The sequence below is a fragment of the Ctenopharyngodon idella genome, chromosome 9, assembly GCF_019924925.1.
Source record: "Ctenopharyngodon idella isolate HZGC_01 chromosome 9, HZGC01, whole genome shotgun sequence".
NCBI lineage: Eukaryota > Metazoa > Chordata > Actinopteri > Cypriniformes > Xenocyprididae > Ctenopharyngodon > Ctenopharyngodon idella.
In genome coordinates, this window is record NC_067228.1 from 29,975,589 (window position 1) to 30,003,316 (window position 27,728).

A 27,728-nucleotide genomic window follows, 5' to 3' on the forward strand; every position below is an offset into this window, starting at 1 on the left:
TTGTGAAAGAATGGGTTGCTCTCAGGAGCTCAGTGAATTCAAGCATGGTACTGTGATAGGTTGCCACCTGTGCAATAAGTCCATTTGTGAAATTTCCTTACTACTAAATATTCCATGGTCAACTGTTAGTCATAACAAAGTGGAAGCAATTGGGAACAACAGCAACTCAGCCACGAAGTGGTAGGTCACGTAAAATCACAGAGCGAGGTCAGCGCATGCTGAAGGCACACAGTGCGCAGAAGTCAACAACTTTCTGCAGAGTCAGTAGCTACAGACCTTCAAACTTCATGTGGCCTTCAGATTAGCTCAAGAAAAGCATGTTGAGAGCTTCCTGGAATGGGTTTCCATGGCCGAGCAGCTGCATCCAAGCCTTACATCACCAAGTGCAATGCAAAGCGTCGGATGCAGTGGTGTAAAGCACGCCGCCACTGGACTCTAGAGCAGTGGAGACGTGTTCTCTGCAGTGACGAATCACGCTTCTCTGTCTGGCAATCCGATGGACGAGTCTGGGTTAGGAGAACGGTACTTGCCTGACTGCATTGTGCCAAGTGTAAAGTTTGGTGGAGGGGGGATTTATGGTGTGGGGTTGTTTTTCAGGGGTTGGGCTTGGCCCCTTAGTTCCAGTGAAAGGAACTCTTAATGCTTCAGCATACCAAGACATTTTGGACAATTTCATGCTCCCAACTTTGTGGGAACAGTTTGGGGATGGTCCCTTCCTGTTCCAACATGACTGCACACCAGTGCACAAAGCAAGGTCCATAAAGACATGGATGAGCGAGTTTGGTGTGGAGGAACTTGACTGGCCTGCACAGAGTCCTGACCTCAACCCGATAGAACACCTTTGGGATGAATTAGAGCGGAGATTGCGAGCCAGGCCTTCTTGTCCAACATCACTGCCTGACCTCACAAATGCACTTTTAAAAGAATGGTCAGAAATTCCCATAAACACAAACCTTCCTAAACCTTGTGGAAAGCCTTCCCAGAAGAGTTGAGGCTGTAATAGCTGCAAAGGGTAGGCCAACTCCATATTAAACCCTACGGATTAAGAATGGGATGTCATTAAATTTCATGTGCACGTAAAGGCAGGCGTCCCAAAACTTTTGGCAATATAGAGTAGATAGCTCCTTAGCCTGAGGTAACTTGGTCACGTCGAGCTAGGCGGGCATGGTTTCAGCAACCAGGCACCTCAGCTCCACCCGCATCCCGCCTCTTTGCCCACACGCTGTCAAGATGGCAACGTCCCACTTTAGGCTTCAAAAATGCTCTTCAGAAACCTACGGGTGACATCACGGACACTACATCCATATTTTTTTTACAGTCTATGATCGCAACAGATCAAGGCACCATGGCTGATCAGAGGCATGCGGGTGGATTGTTTGTACTCACACTTTTACTAGCATTAAAATGTGCACGGTTTTGTTTTGTTAACTACATGTGTATTAAAAGCGTTTGCTTAAGTTAGAGATCATGTTAAAGTAGTGTTTATTAGCCGTAGACTACTCGCTAATGTGAACTGTCTAAAAAAATAGCCAGCACCTGCTGTTTATTTCACTCAGTGTACACACTTTTATAGCATTAAAATGGTTATGGTTTTGTTTGACGAGTGACGAGTCATGAACCGGCCATCAATACTACTCGCCCGCCGCATCCTCTTCATGACCTCCGTGAAGTTGGCACCCCATAAAACGAAATTATCCCTAAAATCATGCCATTTCTTTGTTCTGATTTGTGCCTCAAAAACGAACGTTTGTGCTGGTTTCGTGTTTGGGATATTGAACATTAGTTTTTGTGTTGTGTGACATCACTCTCCACCCCATGTCATTCAAATCGCTCCAAATCCCTCCTTAGTAATAACAAATACTGTATAAAAACCTGTAACTATGACCCTGTCTTAAATATAACAAAACTAATTTTTTACAAACAGTTATGTCACTCTCCACCCCATGTGGTCTAAATTGTTCCAAACTGGTATTGTATGTTTGTGCTCGATTTGTGCTGTTAAAATGAACATTGTATTTATTCGACTTCTTTAGAAATAGGCTAAAATTTGGGGCAGGGACGTCACTCTCCATGCCTTCCAAATTGCTCCAAAATGGTGCCGTTGGTTTGTGCTGAAATTGTGCCATTGAAAAAACGACTATAAGTGATGAAAAAGCACACACTAGCTACCCTGTTGTCGTCTAATTGTTCCAAAACGGTGCCAATGTGCTCGATTTGTGCCAATTTGTGGGTGTAACTAAAATAAATCATTCTTATATATTTAAAGCTGCAATATGTAGGATTTTTGCAGTAAAATATCAAAAAACCACTGGGCCAGTGTTATATATTTTGTTCAGTTGAGTACTTACAATATCCCAAGTGTTTCCAACTATTTGTAAACCGTGAGGAAATTGCTATTTTAACCAAGGATCCGGGATGTGTGAGTGAGTCGCCTGTCAGTGGTGTCATACCTGCATTAACCTCGGTTTCTGGTTTTATTTTGTAGAAACCATGGAAACACCAAAGGCGCTTTAATATATTACATGTTTTATTAGACAAGGGAACATCTGTTTTGATACATTTATAGACAGAAAACTAATCATTGTTATATAGCTAGCTCAACACGTTTAGTCTTATTATTTAAATCAAATTTTCTTGATTTTTTGCGAGTAACATGCTTTTACCATGCCTCAGAGAAAAACAGTATTTTGTCAAGTAGCTAACATAGCATAATCAGATGCAGCTTTATTTTTAGTAGAAGTAATACAGACTTTTCTCCATCATACAATACGTTTTAAAATTAATTGCATGCCATTTATAAACTCAGCCCATCCAGCATTTAATATATTCTAAAATCGATCTAGCTTACTGCAGTGTGCAACAAGTGTCTCACAGCAGCTGCCGAGCGAATGCACAGAGTAACGTTATAACATCATTTTCAACACACTCAAATGTATCTAATATGATAAACAGAGCTGCGTTACCTCATACTCATGACTGGAAAAAGCTGAAGTGGCGCCGGCGACTGCGGCATAATAAAAGTTCGCGAGGCGTGTGTTGCGTTCGTCTCTCATCAACAATCACTCCAGCGACCTCATTCAGCTCCCACAACACTCGGCCCTGCTCTGCTTCATACTACAGTAACGTTAATAATCGCATCCTTGGACATGATTTCTGCCCGAGTCCTATGCCGATTCTTTTCCACCGGCTGTGAGGTGAAGACCACATGTCCCAAGATTCCTCGCTCAAACTTGGCGTCATCAATCTACGCCTTTGTTTTGAATAGGCGACCTCTAACGGACGAAAAACTACATATTGCACCTTTAATGAAAAAAAAAAAGAGGTAGAAACAGTTACGCAACTCCTCACCTCTTTTGGTTTAAATCTTTTTCGGTGCAATTGTGTGTATTAGGGCTGTAAAAGGTTGGGTTAATTAAAATTAAATTCATAATTATCAAAGATAATACAGGGATGATGCTTAATCATTGCATTTATGGATATCAAATAGGAAAAGGAACAACAAGATTTGGTTTAAAACTTTTCTATTTAAGCTCAATTCAGATCATGATATCACATCTCAGTTCAGTACATCGTATCCCAAAAAAGGAAAAAGACAGAGAGAAAAAAAAAAAAAAACTTAAATCACAACAATTTTGATTCCAGTAACTGAACTAACACAAAATAGATTTTTTTATGTTCGTAATTATGCAGGAAATATTAAGCATGAACATATATCTGGGATTATTAGCAGAAATTGATTTGAATATACATTAAATATTACAATACATACATTTCCCTATTACTAAATTGCACTATATTATATTAAAAAGGTTTACCATTAATCATCTTGTTCAGAGCGACAGTATAAAAGCTTCATGTCTTTAAATCCATATGCAGTCAGTGTCATTTTTCTGAATAATTTGTGAAGAGAAAACAGTGTTGAATCCTTTACAGTTATGGTATGAATAAAAACAGTACTATATAACACAACATAATTGCATAACCACAGTGAATAACTGTACATGATGAATTTTATGTGCATGCCGTACAAAGTATAAATCTGTATTCAGATTTCAGAAAAATCATTTTGACATTGTAATATAAATTATCTGATTGATCTGATATTCACTACTGTAATGAAGATGAACTTTTAATAAGCAGAGGAAATTCCCGACTTTAAACAAATAAACATTTAAATGTTTAGGACGTTTGCATTGTAAGAATGTACAGAGAGACTTCAGATATAAAAACGCTGACTGGTTAGGTAATGTTTTCTCATTAAAATCAGACAATTTCCTATTCATTCAATAGAATGTGAGGGAATACTAGGGAATACCAATATGGCGGCACAGTGGCTTCACTTTTTTTTATGACATCATGAGCAATCCAGTCATTTATATTGTCAGTGAATGCAGGCCTGTTATTTTATGCTCAGAATACTGAGTGTTCAGAACCTCTTGCGGTATGAGGTTGTGCCACACGGGAGATGAACGAGCGGTTATCATCAGATCATGGCTGTATCTCTCTATTAGTGTTATTGGATCTTAGTGCTGCATTTGACACTATCGACCACAGCATTTTTTTTTGAATAGACATGCTACCCTTATCATTAGGAATATCATTAGGATATCATTAGGAAGCATGGCATTAGTTTTCACTGTTACGCTGATGATACTTAGCTCTATATTTCTTCGCGCCCTGACGAAACTTACAAATTCACAAAATTAAGGGAATGCATAGCTGATATAAAAAATTGGATGACTAGTAACTTCCTACTACTAAATTCAGAGATTCTAATTATTAGACCAAAAACCTCTGCACATAACCTAGAATACTGTCTAACACTTGACAGCTGCTCTATTAAGTCTTCGTCATCAGTTAGGAACCTGGGTTCAATCTTTCATTTGAAAGCCATATTTCTTGCATCTGTTAAACCGCATTCTTCCATCTTAAAAATATATCTAAACTACGACCCTCAATGACAAATGCGGAACAGTTGGTTCATGTGTTCATGACCTCAAGGCTAGATTATTGTAATGCTCTACTAGGTGGTTGCCCTGCATGCTTAATAAACAAACTACAGCTGGTCCAAAACACAGCAGCTAGAGTTCTAACCAGAACCAGGAAGTATGACCATATTAGCCTGGTTCTGTCAACACTGCATTGGCTCCCTATTAAACATTGTATAGATTTTAAAATCTTGCTAATTACGTACAAAGCACTAAATGGTTTAGCTTTCCAGTACTTGAGCAAGCTCTTAACGCATTATAGTCCTACACGTCTATTGCAATCTCAGAATTCTGGCCAGTTTATAATACCTAGAGTATCAAAATCAACTGCACTTCCTATTTGGCATCTGAACTTTAGAACAGTCTTCAGTCAATTTATATATATATTATATATTATATATATATATATATATATATATATATATATATATATTTTTTTTTTTACATCCGTTAAAGGATTGTTAGGCTGCATAAATTAGGTCAGCCGGAACCGGGAACACTTCCTATAACGCCCGACGTACTCGTTACATCATAAGAAGAATGGCATCTACGCTAATATTAGTCTCTCTGTTTATCCCGAGGTTTACCGTAGTCAACTGGATTCGTGCCATATCCAGATCAGATGGAGGACCTGCTCCTAGACACGACTACAATGCATCCCTGAAGTGTCAACAGAGATTGTCAACTATCCCCTGTGAAGGCCTCATCGACACGACAGCTAGTGGTACAGATCCCCAACAAAACCGTTTCCATACCGGCGTGATGAATCCGATCTTCAACCAGATGGAACTGGACTAAATATTTTGACTGTTCTGATTCAATCTGACTTGTGACCCGTAACACTGCCTCAATCATAATCATGCACTGTTCATTGTTTGCCAGAGGAGAACTGGCCCCCCGACTGAGCCTTGTTTTTCCCAAGGGTTTTTTTATTTTTATTTTTTCTCCATTTTTGTCACCTAATGGAGTTTGGGTTCCTTGTCGTTGTCAACTCTGGCTTGCTTGGTTGGGGACACTTGATATTCAACAATGTTTTTGATCTGCCTGCATTGACACCATTGTATGCGAACTGAACTGGATGATGACATCACTGTTTTCTCCAGAACTGCTGTATAGATAAATGAACTACAATAACTAATGATTTTTACAATGGAATGAATCAACACTAAATGACTTAAGCTGGATGATGACACCATTTTCTTCTAGAGCTGCTGTGCAGCCAAATTATTTTCCTGTTAACACTGTAAAGCTGCTTTGACACAATCTGCATTGTGAAAAGCGCTATATAAATAAATGTGACTTGACTTGACATCAGAGTTTGCCATGACATTGTTATTTATCTATTTATTATTATTCTGAGGCCCTAATTTTTCAAGAGTAACTCTTACTAGAGCTACAAACACCAAACTTGGCACAAACCTTCAGGCTTGTCTGGCTCGTATTATATCTTTTCTAACTAATCCGCCTTAGAGAATTCCTGTAACAGACTTCTGAATAGGCTCAAATTCACATGTGAAAACTTTTTCTGGTAATGACTTGATAGATAGATACTTGTGTGGGCCAAATGTTTGAAAATGTCCTCACAAATATGTCAAAAACTGATGCGACGCAATCTGAAGTGGTACTGACGAAAAAAGTTTTGCTTTACATCTACTGCAATCAACACAGAGTTTGAGTCTAACAAGTATTATCAATGTATAAAAAAAAACATTGCATGAGATGTCCTCATTAATATACTGAAACTAACGTGTGTGTGTGTGTGTGTGTGTGTTGGTTTAGAGCCGCCACCTGAGGGGTCTGGTTGGAGTCAGCTGGAACTAGCAGCAGTAATTCTTGTTCCTTTGTGCCTGGTGTGTCTGGGTGTCGTTCTGGGAATGTGTGCCCTACAAAACCTTCGGTGCACACACATTAAAGCCCACAAACAGGACCCAGAGGAACCCCTGGATGACCAGACTCTGGTGTCATCTGACAAATGCCTGAAAGAACTCATCTATGACATGAGCACCTCTGGCTCTGGCTCAGGTGAGAGCTGGCTGTGCACAAACAAACAAAAAGACTACTCAAATCTTAGTTCTATCATATATTTTTCTTAATAAAAGAATAGTTCACTCAAAAAATGAAAATTATTCTATTCTTTACTCACCTTCATGTGATTCCAAACCTGTTGAATTTCTTTCTTCCTTCCACAAATGGAGAAATTTTAAAATATTCACACTTTTCTGTATAATGGTGAATGAGCATGTAACGTCGTTTATAGATACAGGAAGGAGGCGGGAACCGGCAAACAGTAAACAACTTTAATATATAAAATCAACAAATACAAAACGAAAGTAATGACGTCTGCCGGCCACACAAACATAATAAAACATAAAGTCCAGGCCTGGTCCTCGTCCTTCACTGTCGTCGCTCCCCTTTTATGCTTCCGGAGCTCCTCCGTGAGAGACTCGAGACCGGTGCAACGCGCAGCCTCGCGCCGTTCCCTCACGGCTCTCGCCCGCCCTACTCGTCACATACCCCCATCGCCCCTCGCATGCCGGGGGGTACTCCCGAGACTGCGCTCTACTCCCCCCAGGGGCAGGCTCGGCGGCTGCAGCACCTGGAGGTAAGAACAGACGAGACTAGAGAAAAGGAGACGGAAACACAGGGAGTGACAGATGAGAGAGGGAAGAGAGGAAAAAGGAAAAGAAAGAAAAAAAATAAAAAATTCTTTGTCCGGTTCCCTGACACACTGCCGCTCGGTCCTCAGCCAGCCGAGAGGCTCTTCCTCGCGGTGCCATGCGATGGTACTGGATGCTCGGTGGACGGCTCGATCCTCCTCCGCCCCCTGGCGGCCGGCGATGGCTCCTCCGGCTGAGGGCAGCCGGCAGCGAGTCCCCTGTTCCCTGCTCCTCCCCTTCATGGCGGACGGCAGCAGGCTCTGGCTCACGGTGAACGGCGGTGACCCCTCTGCTCCCTCTTGGATGGCAGCCACCCCACCTCGTTCCAAGAGCACGCCAGCGAGCTCTCCATCCCACCCGATGTATACTCGCTCCAGCACCATCCACTCGCGGTCTTCACACTCCCGCCTGCCTGACCAGCGAGGGCTCTCCGACAGAATGTCCCTCCTTCCTCCCGGGTTTCGGCACCAATTTAACTTCGTTGTTCATAGATACGGGAAGAAGAAGGCGGGAACAAGCGAACGGTAAACACAACTTTAATATATAAAATAAACAAATACAAAACAAAAGTAATGCCGGCCACACAAACATAATAAAATATAAAGTAAAGTCCAGGCCTGGTCCTCTCTCATCCTTCACTGTCGTCACTCCTCTTTTATGCTTCCGGAGCTCCTCCGTGAGAGACTCGAGACCAGTGCAACGCGCAGCTGATACTCATTATCACTCGCGTCACCGGCTTCACGCCGTTCCCTCGCGGCTCTCACCTGCCCTGCTCGTCACAGAGCACAAATGTTGTTGAATGTCATGAAAGTATAATGAAAGTGGTGTGTACAGGGAAAAAAATGTTATTTACGCCACCCTGACTCTCAAATCTTATTTGTGATTTGCTTGTTGTTCCTCATACAGTGTGTGCATAATTATTATGCAAGTCGATATTCTGATCATATTTTTTTCTAATTTTACCAATTCCAAATCACATTAGTCTTAACAACAATATTGATTTTGTATATAATCAGTTATAAGTGAAATATAATTCTTAACGAGGGCTTAAAGTAAAAAACACCTTATATTCAGATGTGCATAATTATTAAACATGTTTTCTTTTACAGGTAAAATGAGATTTAAAAGTAAAAATAAAAAGTAAAAAATTATTAAATTCCCATGAGAAGGATGCAATACTGTATAAATTGCTAAATTAAGGTGTGACCAGAGTTAAACAAAAAACAAACAAAAAACAGGCTGAGAAGAAAATATATTAACTTAAGACTTTAATAATTAAGGTGAAGATAAGAATCACAAGTTGAAGTGCTGTGAAATACATACAATACATTAAGTATAAAAACTATTTTTAAAGGCTTTATAGACAGAATCTGGCAGTAAGTTTTGGGAAGTTCATTTTAAGTCCATCTCCTACCCTGAAAAGTCTGTCTTGCTCATTGTTAGTAGCAGCTCACAACATAACTACCTCGCCACCTTGCTGTCGTCTGATTTGAACTGGCGCTGGTACCTCAAGTGTCACTCTCTACTTATCTGTCACTCTCAACCTATCTGTCCATAAAACATTTTTTAAAAAACAGTCTATCTATTTCATGACACTTCAGCTTGTCCTTCTTATTAAGTGTGGGTCATATTTCAGGATTCCTTGCCTTAGCAAAGTCTCTGAGAACCTGACACCTTGTACTTCTGGAGACTTTAGGTCGTTTGCAGTTTTTAGGCACGTTAGTAATTTCACTAAAAAAAAAAAAGTTTTACATCAGTTATTTATATCCTTTGCTGTAGTGTGTCAGTAGGAAATATCAGTTTACATTTCCAAACATTACTTTTGCCATTAATTGTAATAATCCAGTGAGCTTTTTGTATGCACAAGGAGCCTGACAACAGCTTCTGATCTCACCATCATCGAGTTCATCTGGGATTACATGAAGAAACAGACAAACTAAATCCAGAAGAGCTGTGGTAATGTCTCAAAGACACTTGAAGAAACTTGGCAGACTTTTGCACAGTACTGTAAATCTCTCTCTCTCTCTTTGTCTCTCTTGTCCCATTTTACATGTAAAAGAAAACCTGCTTAATAATTACGCACATCTGAATATAAGTTTTTTTTTTCTCGCAGTTGACAATTTTATATCACTTATAATTGATTATATACAAAATTAATAGTAGTTATTAAGAATGATGTGGTTTGGAATTGGTAAAATGTGCTTAGGAAAAAAATTTGATCAGAATATTGACTTATAATAATTACACTGTAAGCTGATTTAGACAAAAGTGTCTGCTAAATGTACATTTCCATTTATTCTTTATACAAAGCCATGTATGACTTCATATGAGATGAGTCATATGAGTCATGTGGATTACTTTTATGTTTTGTTTTGTTATATGGGTATATTTGAATACACTGTGTTCATCATCACCTACCTATAGGTTTCAGTACAATAAACATTCAGATTTTATAGTTTTTCAAATAAAGTTTTATTTTATTTTATTTTTATTTATCATATCTTTTTAAATAACTCATAAATCTCAGACAGTTTTAAGTAGTTTGCCAGGTCTTCTTAGGTAAATGGAAAACCTACTTAAAGAAGTAGTTCCTTGTTTTTAAGCAAGTCACAGTTCCCTTTCTGTCAGTCACTTTCATCGTTGTGTCAAAATACAGACACTAGGGGTCACTCTTGGGAGCCCCAAATACCTCTGATGTATTAAAAAAAAGGCCAATGGAATTGGCATGTGGAATTTGCATGTCTGGCCATGCCCTCGGACATACGGTTATATAAAGTGGCCAGCATGTCTCACACGTTTCAGCTTTGTTCTTCAGGACCTAAGATCATTGTCTCTTCATGAGAAGCTATATTTCCATTTACCTCGTAACTGCTGCTGGAACCAGAGCACACATCAGCAGTCTCTCTCAGCCTGTTGCACAAATAAGTGCAGGAAGTTCCCCCCGGGTACATCAGTGGTGTTCTGAAAGAAGAAATTTCCTTAGTGTGGGAGAGTGAGAGAGTTTCTGCCAGGTGAATCCCCGCAGTGCACGGGCGAACTAATTTGTCATTCGGGGCTCCTGAGGAAGATGAGCTGTTAAAAGCAACATTGAAGGGTGGGCTTATGCCTGCCCAGGTGGATAGATCACCTGAACTTCCACCTTTGGGTGTGACAGTTCAGCATGAGGCTAACGCTGAATTGGGAGCCGTGCTTGCCTGGGCTGCCCCGAGAATCAAACTTGAGTGGACTCCTCAGAAGTCGTGGAAGGCACCTTTTTGTGCCAGAACATGGTTCTCTGGCTCCTCTGTCCTAATCACTACCCTCGATGATGGGGTACTTGGAGGTTTATTTATGCCCACAAAATGCTGCCACTTGGAGGAATCATTCAAGGCTACCATCCAAAGCTTGTAAGTTTAACTCATCTCTAACAGCGATGGCTTATAATGTTGCTGGCCAGGCTGCCTCCGCCCTGCATGCAATGGCCATCCTGCAAGTCTACCAAAGCATTGAAAGATCTGCACAAGAGTAGTCCTGATCCAGAGGTAATGCAAGAACTGCATTCGGCAACTGACCATGCCCTTCAGGCTATGAAGGTTACGGCGCAGGCCCTGGGTCAGGCAATGTCCACATTTGTGGTCCAGAAGTGTCATCTATGGCTAAACCTTGTTGAGATGTGGGATGTCAAGAAAGTACGCTTTCTCGATGTCCCTATCGCCCAAGGTGGCCTTTTCGGTGACACTGTCGAAGACATCAGTTTTCTGCAGTGAAAAACAGACAGAGGCTATTAAGCACATTTTGCCTTGGCACGGGTCTTCCTTTAGACTCCCGAGCGCCCAACTCTGCCTGCTCGTCGCTGAAGGTGGCCCCCTGTGAAGACTGCACTGTCCCCACAGCAGCCTGGGCCAACAGCCAGACCTCAGCAGTCCAGTCACTGGAAGGTGGCATTGCCCGTCTGTTAGCAGGCCACTAAGAACTCTCATAAGGCTTCAAAGCGATCCTGAGACAGGCGACCCAGGGAAGGAGAGACTGTGGACTGCTTCACCCCAGCTGGGGCGAGCCTCACTCCCACTGGAGGGGGGAGTGAATTTTACATGGTCAATAAAAGATTTATTTCCTCTTTCCTCGAGTCATACACACACTCACAGTGTTCATGGGCCTTGTTTTCATGATGAGCAGGCATCGAGTTTTCACACCAGAACCTCAGTAGATGCAAACATTTCACCTGTAAGTGTGAAAGTGAAAGTGACGTGAAGGCCAAGTATGGTAACCCATACTCAGAATTTGTCCTCTGCATTTAACCCATCCAAGTTAGTGCACACACATTAGGAATAATGAGTAGTGAACACCACACGCATTGCACACCGTGGACACACATACCAGGAGCAGTGGGCAGCCGTTTTGCTGTGGTGCCCTGGGAACGGTTAGGGGTTAGTTGCCTTGCACAAGGGCACCTCAGTCATTTCCTGCCGGTATTGATAATCGAACATGCAACCTTTATATTACCAGTATGACTCTCTGACCATTAGGACACAACAGTCTCAAATGAGTATTGATGAGGCGCCAGATGAGTATCGACGAGGCAAAGCCCTCTCAACTGTCACAAACTGCCTCCACAGCAGCCCCCAGGAGGAAGGTAGGTGTTTTGACATGCCATTCGCCATGAGTAACAACGGATTCAGTTCTTCAGGCACCTGCCCAGATACAGCGGCATTCTTTCTACCTCAGTATGAGACGAGAAAGCTGCTGTCTTTCGGGTGGAGATCTTCCTAGCAAAGGACGCGATAGAGCCTGTCCCTCCGGCTGAGATGAAGAAAAGCCCTTACTTCATCGTACCAAAGAAAGGAAGTGGGTTGAGACCAATCCAAGGTCTTTGAGTTCTAAATCAGGCCCTGTACAGGCTCCCATTTAAGATGCTCACTCAGAAACACATGCGCTCATGTGTCCAACATCAGGATTGGTTTGTGACGTTAGATCTGAAGCACGTGTACTTTCATTTCCTGATCCTTCCTCGGCACAGGCCATTTCTTCGGTTTGCCTTTGAGGGACAAGCTTACCAGTACAAGGTCCCTTTCAGGTTATCCCTGTCTCCTCACATCTTCACAAAGGTCGCAGAGGCTTCCCTTGCCACAACTATTGAACTGTGTCACGAGACTTGGCGGTGCAGATGCTGGCAGGCATCCGTGTGCCAGAGGAGGTGTAGCTACGCTACTCACAACCTTCCAATGCCCAGGGTAACTGATTTTAGGCCTCCCCATATTATGAGACCCCTTCACCTCTGGGAAGAGGTCACTCCAGCCATAGAGCCTCTTCTGATTTTTCAAAGAAAAGTTTATTTTTATTTTTATAGCTGAGTAAACCTGGTTGTTAACGTTGGGAAGCGTTCTCCTTCACAGCGACTGGTGACAGAGCTAGCTCTGTCCAGGGGAAGACACTGGGTTCAACTAGCACTGCACGATTAATAGGACGATTAGAAAAATAACATTGAAATAGCGCTTGAACGATTTGGCTTAGTGTGATTATGAAATCGCAAAGGTTGCGATTATTTTTTTTATGTGCGGCTTGTCAATGAATTATGGCTCCAAATGCTAATCCATCTGAAAGCACTGCGAGTTTGAGTTGCTTATAATGTGCATTCCAGACATGAGAAGCATTTATTAACATCTTGTCCAACAAAATACAACATTTAATAACATGTTTTTACTCCAAACTCACTTCATAATGACAGTTTAGCATCCTTCTGTGAGATGATGTGGCTTCTTACACAGAATAAGGCAGTCGTGTCATGTTTAATCAGTCAAAGCGTTTCAATCTTCTGTTTATTCAGCTACAGCGATAGTATGATGCCCATAGGGATTTCCTGGAGTGACACGTGTTATCTACAGGTGCTGGTCATATAATTAGAATATCATCAAAAAGTTGATTTATTTCACTAATTCCATTCAAAAAGTGAAACTTGTTTATTATATTCATTCATTACATACAGACTGATATATTTCAAATGTTTATTTCTTTTAATTTTGATGATTATAACTGACAACTAAGGAAAATCCCAAATTCAGTATCTCAAAAAATTAGAATATTGTGAAAAGGTTCAATATTGAAGACACCTGGTGCCACACTCTAATCAGCTAATTAACTCAAAACACCTGCAAAGGCCTTTAAATGGTCTCTCAGTCTAGTTCTGTAGGCTACACAATCATGGGGAAGACTGCTGACTTGACAGTTGTCCAAAAGACGACCATTGACACCTTGCACAAGGAGGGCAAGACACAAAAGGTCATTGCAAAAGCCAGCCAGCTCTGTTCACAGAGCTCTGTGTCCAAGCACATTAATAGAGAGGCGAAGGGAAGGAAAAGATGTGGTAGAAAAAAAGTGTACAAGCATTAGGGATAACCGCACCCTGGAGAGGATTGTGAAACAAAACCCATTCAAAAATGTTGGGGAGATTCACAAAGAATGGACTGCAGCTGGAGTCAGTGTTTCAAGAACCACTACGCACTGACGTATGCAAGACATGGGTTTCAGCTGTCGCATTCCTTGTGTCAAGCCACTCTTGAACAACAGACAGCGTCAGAAGCGTCTCGCCTGGGCTAAAGACAAAAAGGACTGGACTGCTGCTGAGTGGTCCAAAATTATGTTCTCTGATGAAAGTAAATTTTGCATTTCCTTTGGAAATCAGGGTCCCAGAGTCTGGAGGAAGAGAGGAGAGGCACACAATCCACGTTGCTTGAGGTCCAGTGTAAAGTTTCCACAGTCAGTGATGGTTTGGGGTGCCATGTCATCTGCTGGTGTTAGTCCACTGTGTTTTCTGAGGTCCAAGGTCAATGCAGCCATATACCAGGAAATTTTAGAGCACTTCATGCTTCCTGCTGCTGACCAACTTTATGGAGATGCAGATTTCATTTTCCAACAGGACTTGGCACCTGCACACAGTGCCAAAGCTACCAGTACCTGGTTTAAGGACCATGGTATCCCTGTTCCTAATTGGCCAGCAAACTCGCCTGACCTTAACCCCATAGAAAATCTATGGGGTATTGTGAAGAGGAAGATGCGATATGCCAGACCCAACAATGCAGAAGAGCTGAAGGCCACTAACAGAGCAACCTGGGCTCTTATAACACCTGAGCAGTGCCACAGACTGATCGACTCCATGCCACGCCGCATTGCTGCAGTAATTCAGGCAAAAGGAGCCCCAACTAAGTATTGAGTGCTGTACATGCTCATACTTTTCATGTTCATACTTTTCAGTTGGCCAAGATTTCTAAAAATCCTTTCTTTGTATTGGTCTTGAGTAATATTCTAATTTTCTGAGATACTGAATTTGGGATTTTCCTTAGTTGTCAGTTATAATCATCAAAATTAAAAGAAATAAACATTTGAAATATATCAGTCTGTGTGTAATGAATGAATATAATATACAAGTTTCACTTTTTGAATGGAATTAGTGAAATAAATTAACTTTTTGATGATATTCTAATTATATGACCAGCACCTGTACATCAGCGGCAGGGCATAGTTGCAGTTTTTGCGCGAGAGCGCCCTCTGGCTTTCAGATGGAGAAGCAGACTTTGCCAAATCGCGTGCTATTTAATTGCTATTTAATTGCGATTAATTGTGCAGCCCTAGGTTCAACGATAGGTAAACTGAACAGTGGAAGAATACATTGTATGGGGTCACCATTAGGGAACTAGCAGTTGTGCATAAAGTTGCATTTCAGCTTACAAAATGAAACATTTACATTTACATTGGGAAATACATGCAGACTTATTTTTAAATAGTTTTATTCACTGACGAATGCTGTACTACAGTGGATGGTCTTGACAAAAACTTCCTTAATGAGCTTTTATCTAACCAAGGTCTTCTGTGCTCTAAATCACTCACAAATCTTTTGAAAGATCGATAATCTCCATTCAGTTTTGGCAAAATATTAGTTGTTTTCATGCCTTTTGCAAGACATTGCACAATTTCATGCTTTTCATCTTCAGAAAGATCTTTCTTCCTCCCCATATTGCATGAGAACTGTGACTTGCTTAATGTGGAACAACCTCTTTAAGTAGGTTTTCCATTTTCCTAAAAAGAACTATTTAAAGGAGTTAACTGGCAAACTATTTATATTTAATTAATCAAACAAATACTTTCTTTGAAAGACTAAAATCTGAATGCTTATTGTACTGAAATCCTACTGATATGTCACTTGCATAATAATTTGGAACACAGTGCATATTTGAATCACATGAGATGAGTAAATGATGACAGAATTTTTGAAGAGCTAGATTTGATTTAAAGGTTTTAATGGTTTTAATGAATCATCATAAATATACATATTTTTCTTTTGCAATGACTGAGTTTTGAACAGGTGTATAGACATATATCTGTTGTTAACCCTTTAGCTGACAGTTTATGTGATATTCTCTCAGGATTGCCCCTGTTGGTCCAGAGAACAATTGCTCGAACCATTGTCCTCCAGGAGAGCATTGGGAAGGGGCGCTTCGGGGAAGTGTGGAGGGGCAAATGGAGGGGGGAGGATGTCGCTGTGAAGATCTTCTCCTCGCGAGATGAGCGCTCCTGGTTTCGTGAGGCTGAGATTTATCAGACTATCATGTTACGCCATGAGAATATTTTGGGGTTTATCGCCGCTGATAACAAAGGTATCACATGAAGTGATTTTGGTGTCTGAATGCATGACGATTTATGAAAGAACAAGGCATGTTGTTTGTTTGCATTGTTTTCTTGCATTTGCAAGTTCAATATGATCAGACAAATTCCAACATATTCAGTAATTATTTTATTGTATTACAGTATTTGTGTAAGATTTTAGGACAGGAGTTTAATTTCATAAGTTCACTCGATGCTGCATCAGTAGCTGATGCTATGGAAACACCCTTCAGGTGTGATGATTGTCTGAAGCCCGTATAGAATCACATCAGTTGACTGGCTGATGCTGCTTGCACTGCCCACTGAGGCATGTGTTACCAGTGGATTTGCTTGTGCCATCACTCAGATTTCTCTTCTTCAGGAAGCAGTTTATCTGAACCTTAGTGTGTCATTCTTTCTTTACATTTGATTGGACTCCTCATTTTTGGCTGGTAACTCTAGTGTACTTTGCACAGGAGTGGGCGGTCTGACAAATCCCAGCTGCTCTTGACATCCTTTGACAACAGTGCATCCGTGATTGAATTTGAAGTGAACAAAATTTTCTGCAGTGGTGGCGTTCACACAGTTCCCAGTTCCCTGCCCTGAGCAACATGGCAAGATATGTTCTTTCTTTGCATCCTGGCCACGAATGCACCTTCAGAGAACTTTCAGCCTTTGTGGTCGGATTTTAGAGGAGAGATGTAGGCTACTGAAACCATCGTCAGTCAGCAATGTTCTGTTCTTGCATGGATGTTAAAAAAGATATTTTGCAGTATAGGTAGCAAACCAACAGTTTTCATTTATTATTACTTTTGGTTTAGAATTTTGAGTGACAGATGTCGTATTTAATTTAGCCTATTTTTCTCTGTGAAAATTTTTAGAGTGTTGACAGTATCATAAGACAAATAACAAATAAAAATATAGCTGCAAGCAGCAATTACGGGGCCAAGCACAAAAACGACACAATAAGCCAGCCAACATGGCTGTGAGCATCAGACCAACTGTAACAGTGTGCAATTAAAGACCTATTAAGATCATTTTAGGCAAAAGAGCTGAAAAATTATCAAAAAAGAGGATTTACTGGTTCATCACTTTCGACCAATAGGTGGCGCTGTGACCAAATTAATGTGGTATGGTCAGAATGAGGTGACAATGACACTTGCAAAGTTTGGTGTCAATATGTCAAAGCATTGCAGAGATACAGATTCAACAGTAATTTTGGCATCATGCCTCTAATTCGTTGCTGCAGTATAGGAAAAAGGTTATGTCTATCAACATGAAATCCATAAGTTTTTGCCGGCATGGTCTGAAGATGATACGATTCAATTTTGGTAAAAATTGGACCAATGGTCTAGGAGGAGTTTAAAAAAGTGTAGTCAAAATCAAAGTAGTGGAGACTTCGTTATGCTGACTATGGCAAAATTGGCATCAATGTTCTCAGCATGACCCATGGAATCTAATAAAACCAGTCTCATTACAATAGGCCACATTTATATAAAGCTATTAGCATTTTTTAAATATTTCATTATAAAATTTGACCACAAGGAGGCGCTCTCTCAAAACCTATTGTGTACCTTCAGAGCATGATGCCGATGCCACATCCTGTGTTTCGTAATGGTACATCAATGCATTTGTATAATATAGCATTTTTTATCATAATACTGTATTGTAGTTAATGTAAATTTCATGTAAATTTCGCCACCAAGAGGCACAATCCCACCATTTTTTTTATGTGTTCTCATGGTGACCCCATACATGTGTATATCAAATTTGGTGCAAATATCTCATTTCGTTTTGGAGTTATAGACATTTACATGTAAGAGATCATAAAAAATGACCCATGGACGACTTTGTTTTGATTTTTTTGCCACTTCCTATCAAAATTTTGACATTTGGGCTGTAACACTTAGTTAACCAGCTTAGGTTCTGTGTTTCCTATGCTGGTTTCGTCTCTTTTGGACTAACGGTTTCAAAGATATTCGCAATCGTTTTTTAAGCACTAAATCACCACGCCGCACAAACCGTAAGTCGAAACCTAACATGTTTGGTATCGTTGGACTCGGCAAGGATTCAGGAGTCTAAGGATGTGACTCCCATGAAAATAAACCAACCAGATCAAAAGTTATAAGCATATGAAAAAAAAAAAATATTCTCCACTAGGTGGCACTGGTCCGAAACTTCTCAGGCTCCTTCAGGCCATTGTCCTGATGACCCATACCGAGTTTCATAACGATACGCTAATGCGTTTGTAAAATACAGCATTTTAGCACAAAATTCAAAATGGCCGACAGCCAAAATGGCCGATGTGGGAAAACTGGATATCATTCGACTCGGCATGGTGCCCCGAATCCAACGAGACCAAATTTATGATTTTTGGACAAACCCATCAGAAGTTATAAGCAAAAATACTAATTTTTCGTATCTCTGGACCAGTAGATGGCACTTCACCGAAACGCTGCATGTTGCCTCAGGTCATGCTTATGATGACATGTACCAAGTTTGGTCTGAATACGTTAAAGTGTTATGGAGATACAGCCTTTTGTCTATTTTCGCAAGGGCTACATACAATTCGTTCGCGTGTTTTTCGAAAACGGTTTGAGAAATCAACTTGAATTCCATAACTTTTTGTCGGCATGGTCTGAAGATGATCTGGTTCAATTTTCGTGTAAATCGGAGTAACGGCCTAGGAGGAGTTCGAAAAAGTAGATTTTTCAGAAAATTCAAAATGGCAGAAATATTTTCATGACGGCAAATGACGTCATAGGGTGCAATCGATTCGTCTTGACCCAAGGAATCAGAGGAAAAAATTTTGTTTCTAACCCTTACGGTTCAGAAGTTAATAACATAAACATGAGTGCAACTTTGGACAGCTGGTGGCGCTAGACGGATTGAATTAGAGACTACAAATTTGCTATGGACACAGTTCAGACTGTCCTCTAACTGTGTGCCAAATTTCACAACTTTTTACCATACGGTTTTATGGGCTTCTATAGACTCAAGTGCGGAAGAAGAAGAAGAAGAAGAAGAAGAAAAAAAAAAGAAAAAAAGAACGCCAACGGATACAATAGGTGCCTACGCACCTTCGGTGCTTGGCCCCTAATTCTTGTATAAGCCAACATTTTATATTTGTTATCCAGTCACTCTCTTTTTCTTTAGGGGAAATTTAATTGTGAGATTCTGGAAATGAAATCTACCTCACACTCTGAGGAGTTCGGTGGCAGTCAGACTGATGGTCTTCTCCCTAGCAGCCAGTATGTAACCTTTGTTTCCTCAGTGGAGAACAAGACACTGCATAGCTTGCCATACTCCTCAGTCTTGCTGATGGATTCCTTCGTTGAGAAAGAATGATGGCTTGAGCACATCCTTTTTGAGGCATTGGTGAAGCATACCTTAGTGGGCGCTGCATGAACCATCAGCCAGTCAAATTGCATGATTCTATATGGGATTAAAACCCACTGTGTTCCCATAGACCCTGTTTACACCTGGTTTTATGATGTGTTTTGGTTGGTGGGATGACAAGTAGACGAGGGAGACATACACGTTTACACTTGGTGTTTTAATCTGTCTGTTTTGTACATTCGACCACTTCTGTCCTGATTTATTTGAGAGGAGGGGTCTGCGTGTGGTTAAATGTATATGCTTTTTTCAGATCTTTCAATCTAATGGACAAAACAAGCCTGCACAATTTACATATGAGACGACAGAAAAACATACGGAGAGCAGCAGCTTCTGTTTCTGCTCTGATAGTGCCAGACCATGCAGGACGCTATGAGTGCGCGTTAGAAATCAGGAATGTTGAGAGAACATTGTGCTTGGTATGTTTTTCGTCTTCAAAAGAAACTTAGGTCTTCAGCCGACAAATTTTAAATCCCATCTGGCTAGCGTGCTTCCTAATGTTTACACATAAAGGGCCAGATTTACTAAATGGGGCAAATTAGCATGAGAGCGCAATTCCACAAACGCGCCGATGGGAGTGGCAAGTTTTGCGCATGATCTACTGCTGATGCGCAAATTAAAGAACACAGACACAGTCAAATCATTTACATAATTACCAACGCAATCTACCAAGAGCAGTGCAAATTAGCATTGGGTCGCAAATAAGCAGAGCTGATGCTCATCAGGTGCGGGTCGACACAGGCGCAACTTGTTCTGTACATGTAATCTGACAAACACATACACACACATATATAGGCCAACATGGCTTGGCAAACAATATGCGTGGATAACGTCTTCGGGCATTCCAAAGAAATTAATGAGTGGAAAACATTTTCTCCCTTCTACCACGAGTTCTGTTCTCTGCGGTGTCTCCTCCTAGCAGCAACAATTGCAGCCATGTCGTAAAATGGGTTAAGACATGCTTTTTTTGGGCGTTAAATAATGGCGGAAATACCAGTAAATTGACAAACATTAGTAAATCACGTTGCATGATTCATTTAAATACTCTCCTCCCATAAATTTTGCGTCTGAAAGGGAAACTCCTACAAATGCATATGCAATAAAGTCAGCTGCAAAAACAACTCAGTCCACGCCTTTTCAGTACTAATTTTGCACTGCGTGTCTTTAGTAAATCCCAACAGTAGTTTTTTAATGCCAAAAGAGGGTTTGTGCTGGCGCAAGCTGTTAGTAAATCTGGCCCTTCTAGTAAATCTGTTGCTTCTTAATTCCAGGTGTAAACAGGACCGTAGTGTCAGTTACTGATGCAATGTCTCGTTCCTATTCAGGGAGCCAAGGTTACATACCTAACCAAGACGTTTTGTAAGTTAAAGGAGCTATTAGTTCTCATGCCACATGCTTTAGGTCAGTGGTTCCCAACCCTGGTCCTGAAGTACCCCTAACATTGCACATTTTTGATGTCTCTGTTATCTGACACACCCATCTGAGGTCTTGGAGTCTTTACTAACCAGCTGATGAGTTAAATCAGGTGTGTTTGATTAAGACGACATCTAAAATGTGCAGTGCTGGGGGTCCTCCAGGACAGGTTTGAGAGACACTGCTAAGGCGAGACACTACAGGTGAATAGGGATTTTTTTTAAATTAGAAGATATCACTGTGAAACTTCTCCAGTTTATTACTGGCATAAACATAAGAAAAAAATGTATTACAAATTTTGTGTAAATTTATGTTTTAATATGCAAATGAGGCCTTATATACTTAAATATATGCTCATTTGCATACATTTCCAAAAACAAAATCTGGAAATTGGAAAGGTCCAGGTTTAAAATTCTTGGTTCTATTTGTTGACATATTAGATGAAAGGGCTTTTACGGAGGGGATTCTGGATATCTTATTTTGTGCTTTAGTAAATTACTGACAATAGCCTTAAAAAATCTATTTTCGCCATGTTTTTGTGTAAAAGGACCTATAACTCAGGATAGGAATGATATATCAACAAATCCCTCTGTAAAAGCCTTCAGAATATAGATAGGAATAAAACTGTAAAGTTTGGTGTATATAAGTTCTGCTGAAATGGAGATTTCTGACTCAGAGCAGGAGAAAAAACTCATTTTGAGAAAACGGCCTTTAAAGATATTTACTGTAATTGAAAACTATAGACGCAAATAGATAAAGTGCTATAAGATATACACTTAAAAATGTATTTTGGATGTTTTTTTTTCTCACCAGTCTGAAAAAACACTTTATGAAAAGCCAAAAAGTGCAAAATCTCAAAATTGACAGGTGCCTGAAAAAACAGTGTTTTTGCCTGTAGTGTCTACTAAACCAATGCAAGCTTAAATGGATAGTTCACCCAAAAATGAAAATGCTGTCATTGTTTACTTCCCTTCAAGTTGTTCCAAACCTGTCTTACTTTCTTTTCTTTGTGTCACATATAAGAAGATATTTTGAGAAATGTTTCAGTGCTGTTGTTTTTTTTTCTCTCTATACAATAGTACTCAATGGTTAAAAAAAAAAAAAAACTGTTTGGTGAGTAAATGATAAAAGAATTTTCATATTTTGGGTAGTTTGCTTTTAAATAGCTTTAGTTTCAAAGCAAGCACTGACAACCTGACAATTATTAAAGGATCAGTGATATGACATTTTTGCCCAGATTTTTAATTATAAATGCATAGACCTGGACCAAAAATTCTACAGAGGGGAATAAATACTTTTTTAATCTGGAAAAAGAAAATGTATTTGAAAACATTTTTGAAAGTAATGATCAAGATTTTCCATGAAAACCTGTTTTTTCATAATAGTTATACCACTTGACATTTTTTGAGTCATTAAATCAAAACTTGCATTTTGAAATATGTTGTCAAATCACTTTTGATGTTCTTGTCCATCATGTTTGTATGTCCTGTATTGTGATCTGTCTATTTTGTCTTTTTTTTAGATAATGGCTCATGGACACAGCTGTGGCTGGTGTCTGAGTATCATGAGCATGGGTCTCTCTTTGATTACCTGAACAGATACACAGTATCAGTGGAGGGAGTCATAGTTCTGGCGCTGTCCATCTCCAGCGGCATCGCACACCTGCACATGGAGATAATTGGCACTCAAGGTGTTGATCAGTGAAACATTAGTTGATTTTTTCCTTTCAGGTCTAGTTTCTCTGCAGGATAAAAACCTTCACTCAGCAGCGGAAGTCCATCCTCCTCAGACAAACCATTCCAATAATTGGTAACACTTTATAATAAGTATACATTAACAAAGCACTTATAAATCATTTGCAGACTATTAGTTTTTAGTTGATGACTGAGGTGTCCAAGAGCAAGGCACCTACTGTAACCCCCAATCGCTCCCCGGTCGCAGCAAAAATGGCTGCCCACATGCTCCGGGTGTGTGTGTCCACGGTTTGCAGTGTGTGGGCGTGTTCTCTACTCCTAATGTGTGTGCACTAACTTGGATGGGTTAAATGCAGAGGACAAATTCCGAGTATGGATTACCATACTTGGCCTTCACATGTCACTTTCACTTTTTCACTAATGCAATTAGTGAACAATGTCCAATAAGAGTTGGTTTAAAGCACTTAATTAATTAAATTTTCCGATATTCCATGACCTAATCTAAAGTGAGAACTATTTACAGTTAATAAGTTGTTAAAAAAGCAGTATTTAACTCTTTATATATGAGCTAAATAAACATAATAATTTGTTATTTACAGTGACAATATATTTTTACACAATGTTTATATATAGCCTATTAATGAATTAACTACACTGTATAAACTATTAATTAACTATAAACTAATAGTTTGCAAATGATTTGTAAATAATTTATTACTGTATACTTATAAAGTGGTACCCAATATTTTTTTTTAGTTGCATCAAATGTGTAATACTGATCATAGAATAAATGTAATGTGTAATTAATATGTAAGACTAGTTATTTGTTACAATTAACAGTTGAACAATTTAAAAAGATCTTTAATAGTGTATATTTACACTAACTCCACCGACTAAACTACAAAGTAAATCTATTCAGTAACAGGAGTAGTGGCATGGAGAGTAAAGATAGCGGATAGGTCTCTTGACATGACCGACCCGAGTTAGAATCCTCCTTTTTCCGATCACGTTCTTTGCTCTGTTTCCATCACATATTGGCTAAAGGAGAGGCATTTGTTTTGAATAAAATCAAATAAAATATTTAAAAAAAAAAATGGAAATAAAGTGCTTTAATAGGCCTATAATTGAAACTGGATGTGATGTCCTTTTGTTGATCGGACGGACTAGCACATCAACCATAACTTGTGCAGCTCATTTTATTACCATACTCAAAACTGCCATAATGCTGCCTTACTGAGACCTTGTCCATATCCCTAACCATACTGAATCTGCTGAACAGTAAAGGTGTCCTCAAAGGTCCAGGATATTTTCTTATTATCTTCCACTATTTGCACTATGTATGAATAGAATCTAACACTATTTACACAGTGTAAATAGCTTTTAATGCTGTTTGCACTTAGTCTATACCTTATTTTAAATGTATAGTAAAAGGCTGGTCTGGCTTTTAAAGGCTGTGGACATCACTAAGCAACGCCTGTTTACATTGGTTTATAGTCTTTGGAGTCCATGCCAAGATCGACTGGTAAAGAGGCAGGCAGTGGTCAGTAAAGCAGACCTCGTTGTCTGGCTGGTCTTGGCTTAGCTGGCACACTGTAGTCTTTAAAGTCAATGCTGGAACAACTGTTAGTAATAATAATAATAATAATAATGATAATAATAATGTGAGAATATATAGTGATTCTGGCAGAACAGACTAAAGCAGCGTAACTTTAAGAGTAAGTAAGTTTGAGAGATTTTTTTATTGTATATTAACTACTATCAATGGGCCAGAGTTTTGCAAATGAGTATGGTGGATTATAATATTAAAAGAAGTGCTGAGGAGCTAGACCATTAAGAGCTTTATAATTAGGAAGCATCATTGAATTTTATAGATCTCTAGCAGCTGCATTCTGTACCAAATGGAGCTTGTTTATAGAGATTTCAAGACATCCATCCAGTATTGTATTACAATAATCTAGTCTTGAGTGCATGAACTAGCTCTACTCCTCTTTAAATGTTTGGTACTATTCCTCATTGTTTTGCTTTGCTAAATGCCACTTTTTATTTTTTTATTTTTATTTTTTTTAGGACATTAGCTTTCTTACTGTCCAAGTTACTGACAACTGTGTGACCCTCTGTTTATTTGTATTAACTATTTTTCTGCATGAAAATGACTTGTCAGGTATATGTTGTGTGCTGTTATTAATTTAGCATATTACTCATGGGACAGGGAAGCCCGCCATTGCTCACAGAGACATAAAGTCAAAGAACATCCTGGTTAAGAAGAACGGAACTGCTGTGATTGCTGATCTTGGTCTGGCTGTCAAACACGACTCTAATACCAACACCATTGATATCCCCATTAACCACAGAGTGGGCACCAAGAGGTCAGATAATCTTTTTCTTACATAAGGTCATTATGATTTGAGACATAATGAACTGAATTATTACTTCTTATCTATAGTTTTGTTGCTTGTGCCATAGTCTTAAGGTGATGATACACAGGGCAACTTTTTGAGCAATGTTGCTGGGCAATTTTGCCAAGCGATGTTGTTGTGGGAACTTTCCCATTATGAATGGGTAACAAATTTTTTCCTAGATATCCAGATAGAAATTTGTTGCCCATTCCCAATGGGAAAGTGCCCAAGCAACATCTTTCGGCAACATTGCCCAGCAACATTGCTCAAAAAGTTGCCCTGTGTATCACCTTTAGCCTTTAGCCTTCTTTATTTTTTGAGTTGAACACTGAATGAATATTTGGGAATGAACACTTCTGTGGAAGAGCTAGTCACTGGTGTGTTTGTGTGGTTGATGGCTTTGAATATTTGAAAGATATCTTTTTTTTTTTTTTTTTCAGAGACACTTAACAAAGATATTCTTAAGCACACCTGGATATTTCACATTTACTCTCAGAGTAGTATCTGAGTTCAGATTTACCTGTCCCTAAATGTTATGTAAAAAACATGGTTTGTTGTTTTTGCCAACCAGATGGTCTCTGCTTGCCTAAGTAGGCAGTTTCTGGCCATAGCAAGTTGTAAAGTGGACCAGGCTTTATGTTGATGGTCTTAAGTCTGGATTTATGAGTGTAGTGTGTAGCCACTTCCCCCCCCCCCCCCCCCCCCCCCCCCACACACACACACAAAAACTAACAAAAATCTCATCATTACAGATTACAATCAACTATCATAAAGAAATCAAATACATTCTGATAAATTAAAATATCAAAAAATCAGCATAATAATGTAATATTTTCATTATGTTTACAACACTACTATCTCTGAACAAATGACATGCATCAGTTTAACACAGAAAGAGTAAGTGTTCTCTGTTCCCCTCTGTAAACTCTGTATGCACTTACTGTCTCTGTATAAGACACGTGTCATTGTTTGCTTTCAGGTGTATGAAGACTCTTGATGGAGGTTAATGCGTTCATGTGGTGTGAGTACATTATACTCTAATGTGAGTGTGTTTGTTTCTGCAGGTACATGGCTCCTGAGATCCTGGATGATTCCATAAACATGAGCAGCTTTGAGTCATTTAAGCGTGCTGATATCTACTCACTTGGCCTGGTGTTCTGGGAACTTGCTCGCAGATGTTCTGTCCAAGGTGTCCTTCTAGCCTATTTAAAGTCAAGTTTAAAAAAAAAAAAAAAAACAGTGATCAGATCCCAATAAATGCACACCAGCAGTAGACTGATTTAAATTGTTCTTAATTGTTAAATTGTGTTCTTGCTAATTGACACCTTGTGTTAAGAAGAGTTCCTTCTATACTGAAATGGCAATATTTCTTCATAAAGACTTAAATCTCCAAAAACAATAACAATACAGTCTCTGCATCACTTCAGAGTCCTGAACCATCTGTTGTTTTTTTTATTTATATTTTGGGAAAAAAAAAAAAAAGACCACCTGACTATACATTATCTCACTCATTTCATGGCTACATACAAGTAAATATACATAAATGTGAAATATTGATATTTTATTACTTATTTTATTAGCTCTGAATAACTGTCAGATATACTGTCAGATACTATTCTGATTGATCATTAATGGCAGTGAGCAGTCAAATGACTGCATAAAAGATAGATATTAGCATAAAAGCATAAAAGAAGATATTTTGAGAAAAGAGTTTTTGTTTTGTGTTTTGTTCATGTTCAGTCTACCAGATATTTCATTCTTGCTATGGAATAGACCAGTCGTCAACAATTTATTTTTACTTTACTTTTGATCGATGATGCCTATTCGGTGTTCAGAAACAATGGGTGTCATTCACTAAGCATGTGTACATGCACATTTGTGCATGAAATGTGCATAGGAACGATTTTAAAAACAAATCACGATTCACCAAAAATTTCGTACTAAAAATCATTCTAAATTTACAACAAAATATAGGAACAACTGAAAGCACTCGCAAAAAAAGCACTTACTCTGTAAGGCCTTATAATCGTGTTAAGAAGTTATATAAATATGAAATTTCATCCTATCAATACTATAATTATATTAAAGTATGTTACATTAATTGTATTATATAATCCATATATAAAATTACATAATAAAATTATTAAAATTTAATCTTAAATACATTTCATCATATACATATGTTCAGCTGCAAAGTTTCTGAATAATGCAGATATACACGAATGTATAGCTGGCTCATGAGAGGTCTGTATGAAAGGTGTTTATTGTGAGAACTGGTGAGAATGGCACACTTCGCATTGCTCGAGGATCAGGCGAGAGCGCATCTTTAAACAGCTGCATGTCTGACGAGAGTGACATAAGCCTGTTAGGAATGCGTGCGCGGAAAGCCCTTATATGGACATGGTTTGGGCGTATTTTATGCAAATGACTAACCTCGTGCATGTGGCTGCTCTTTTAAATTACTCTAAAATCACTAAAATAAGAACAAGGTGAAGAACAAAATCATGTGCGTACGCACTTGTTGTGAATTAGGCGGAGATTTTACATGAGAAGTTCTCCTGTGTGTACAAA

The 27,728-nt window shown here is 39.4% G+C and overlaps 1 protein-coding gene across 1 annotated transcript in view; it reads left to right on the top strand.

Annotated features, from left to right (window-relative positions):
- The window catches only part of LOC127518803 (activin receptor type-1C), a 91,885-nt gene that overhangs the window by 45,864 nt on the left and 18,293 nt on the right, over window positions 1-27,728 (top strand). The window contains exons 3-7 of the mRNA XM_051905974.1: window positions 6,768-7,010; window positions 16,042-16,272; window positions 22,590-22,757; window positions 24,971-25,127; window positions 26,222-26,346. Coding sequence (XP_051761934.1) covers window positions 6,768-7,010; window positions 16,042-16,272; window positions 22,590-22,757; window positions 24,971-25,127; window positions 26,222-26,346 — 924 coding nt within the window. The remainder of the gene's footprint in view (window positions 1-6,767; window positions 7,011-16,041; window positions 16,273-22,589; window positions 22,758-24,970; window positions 25,128-26,221; window positions 26,347-27,728) is intronic.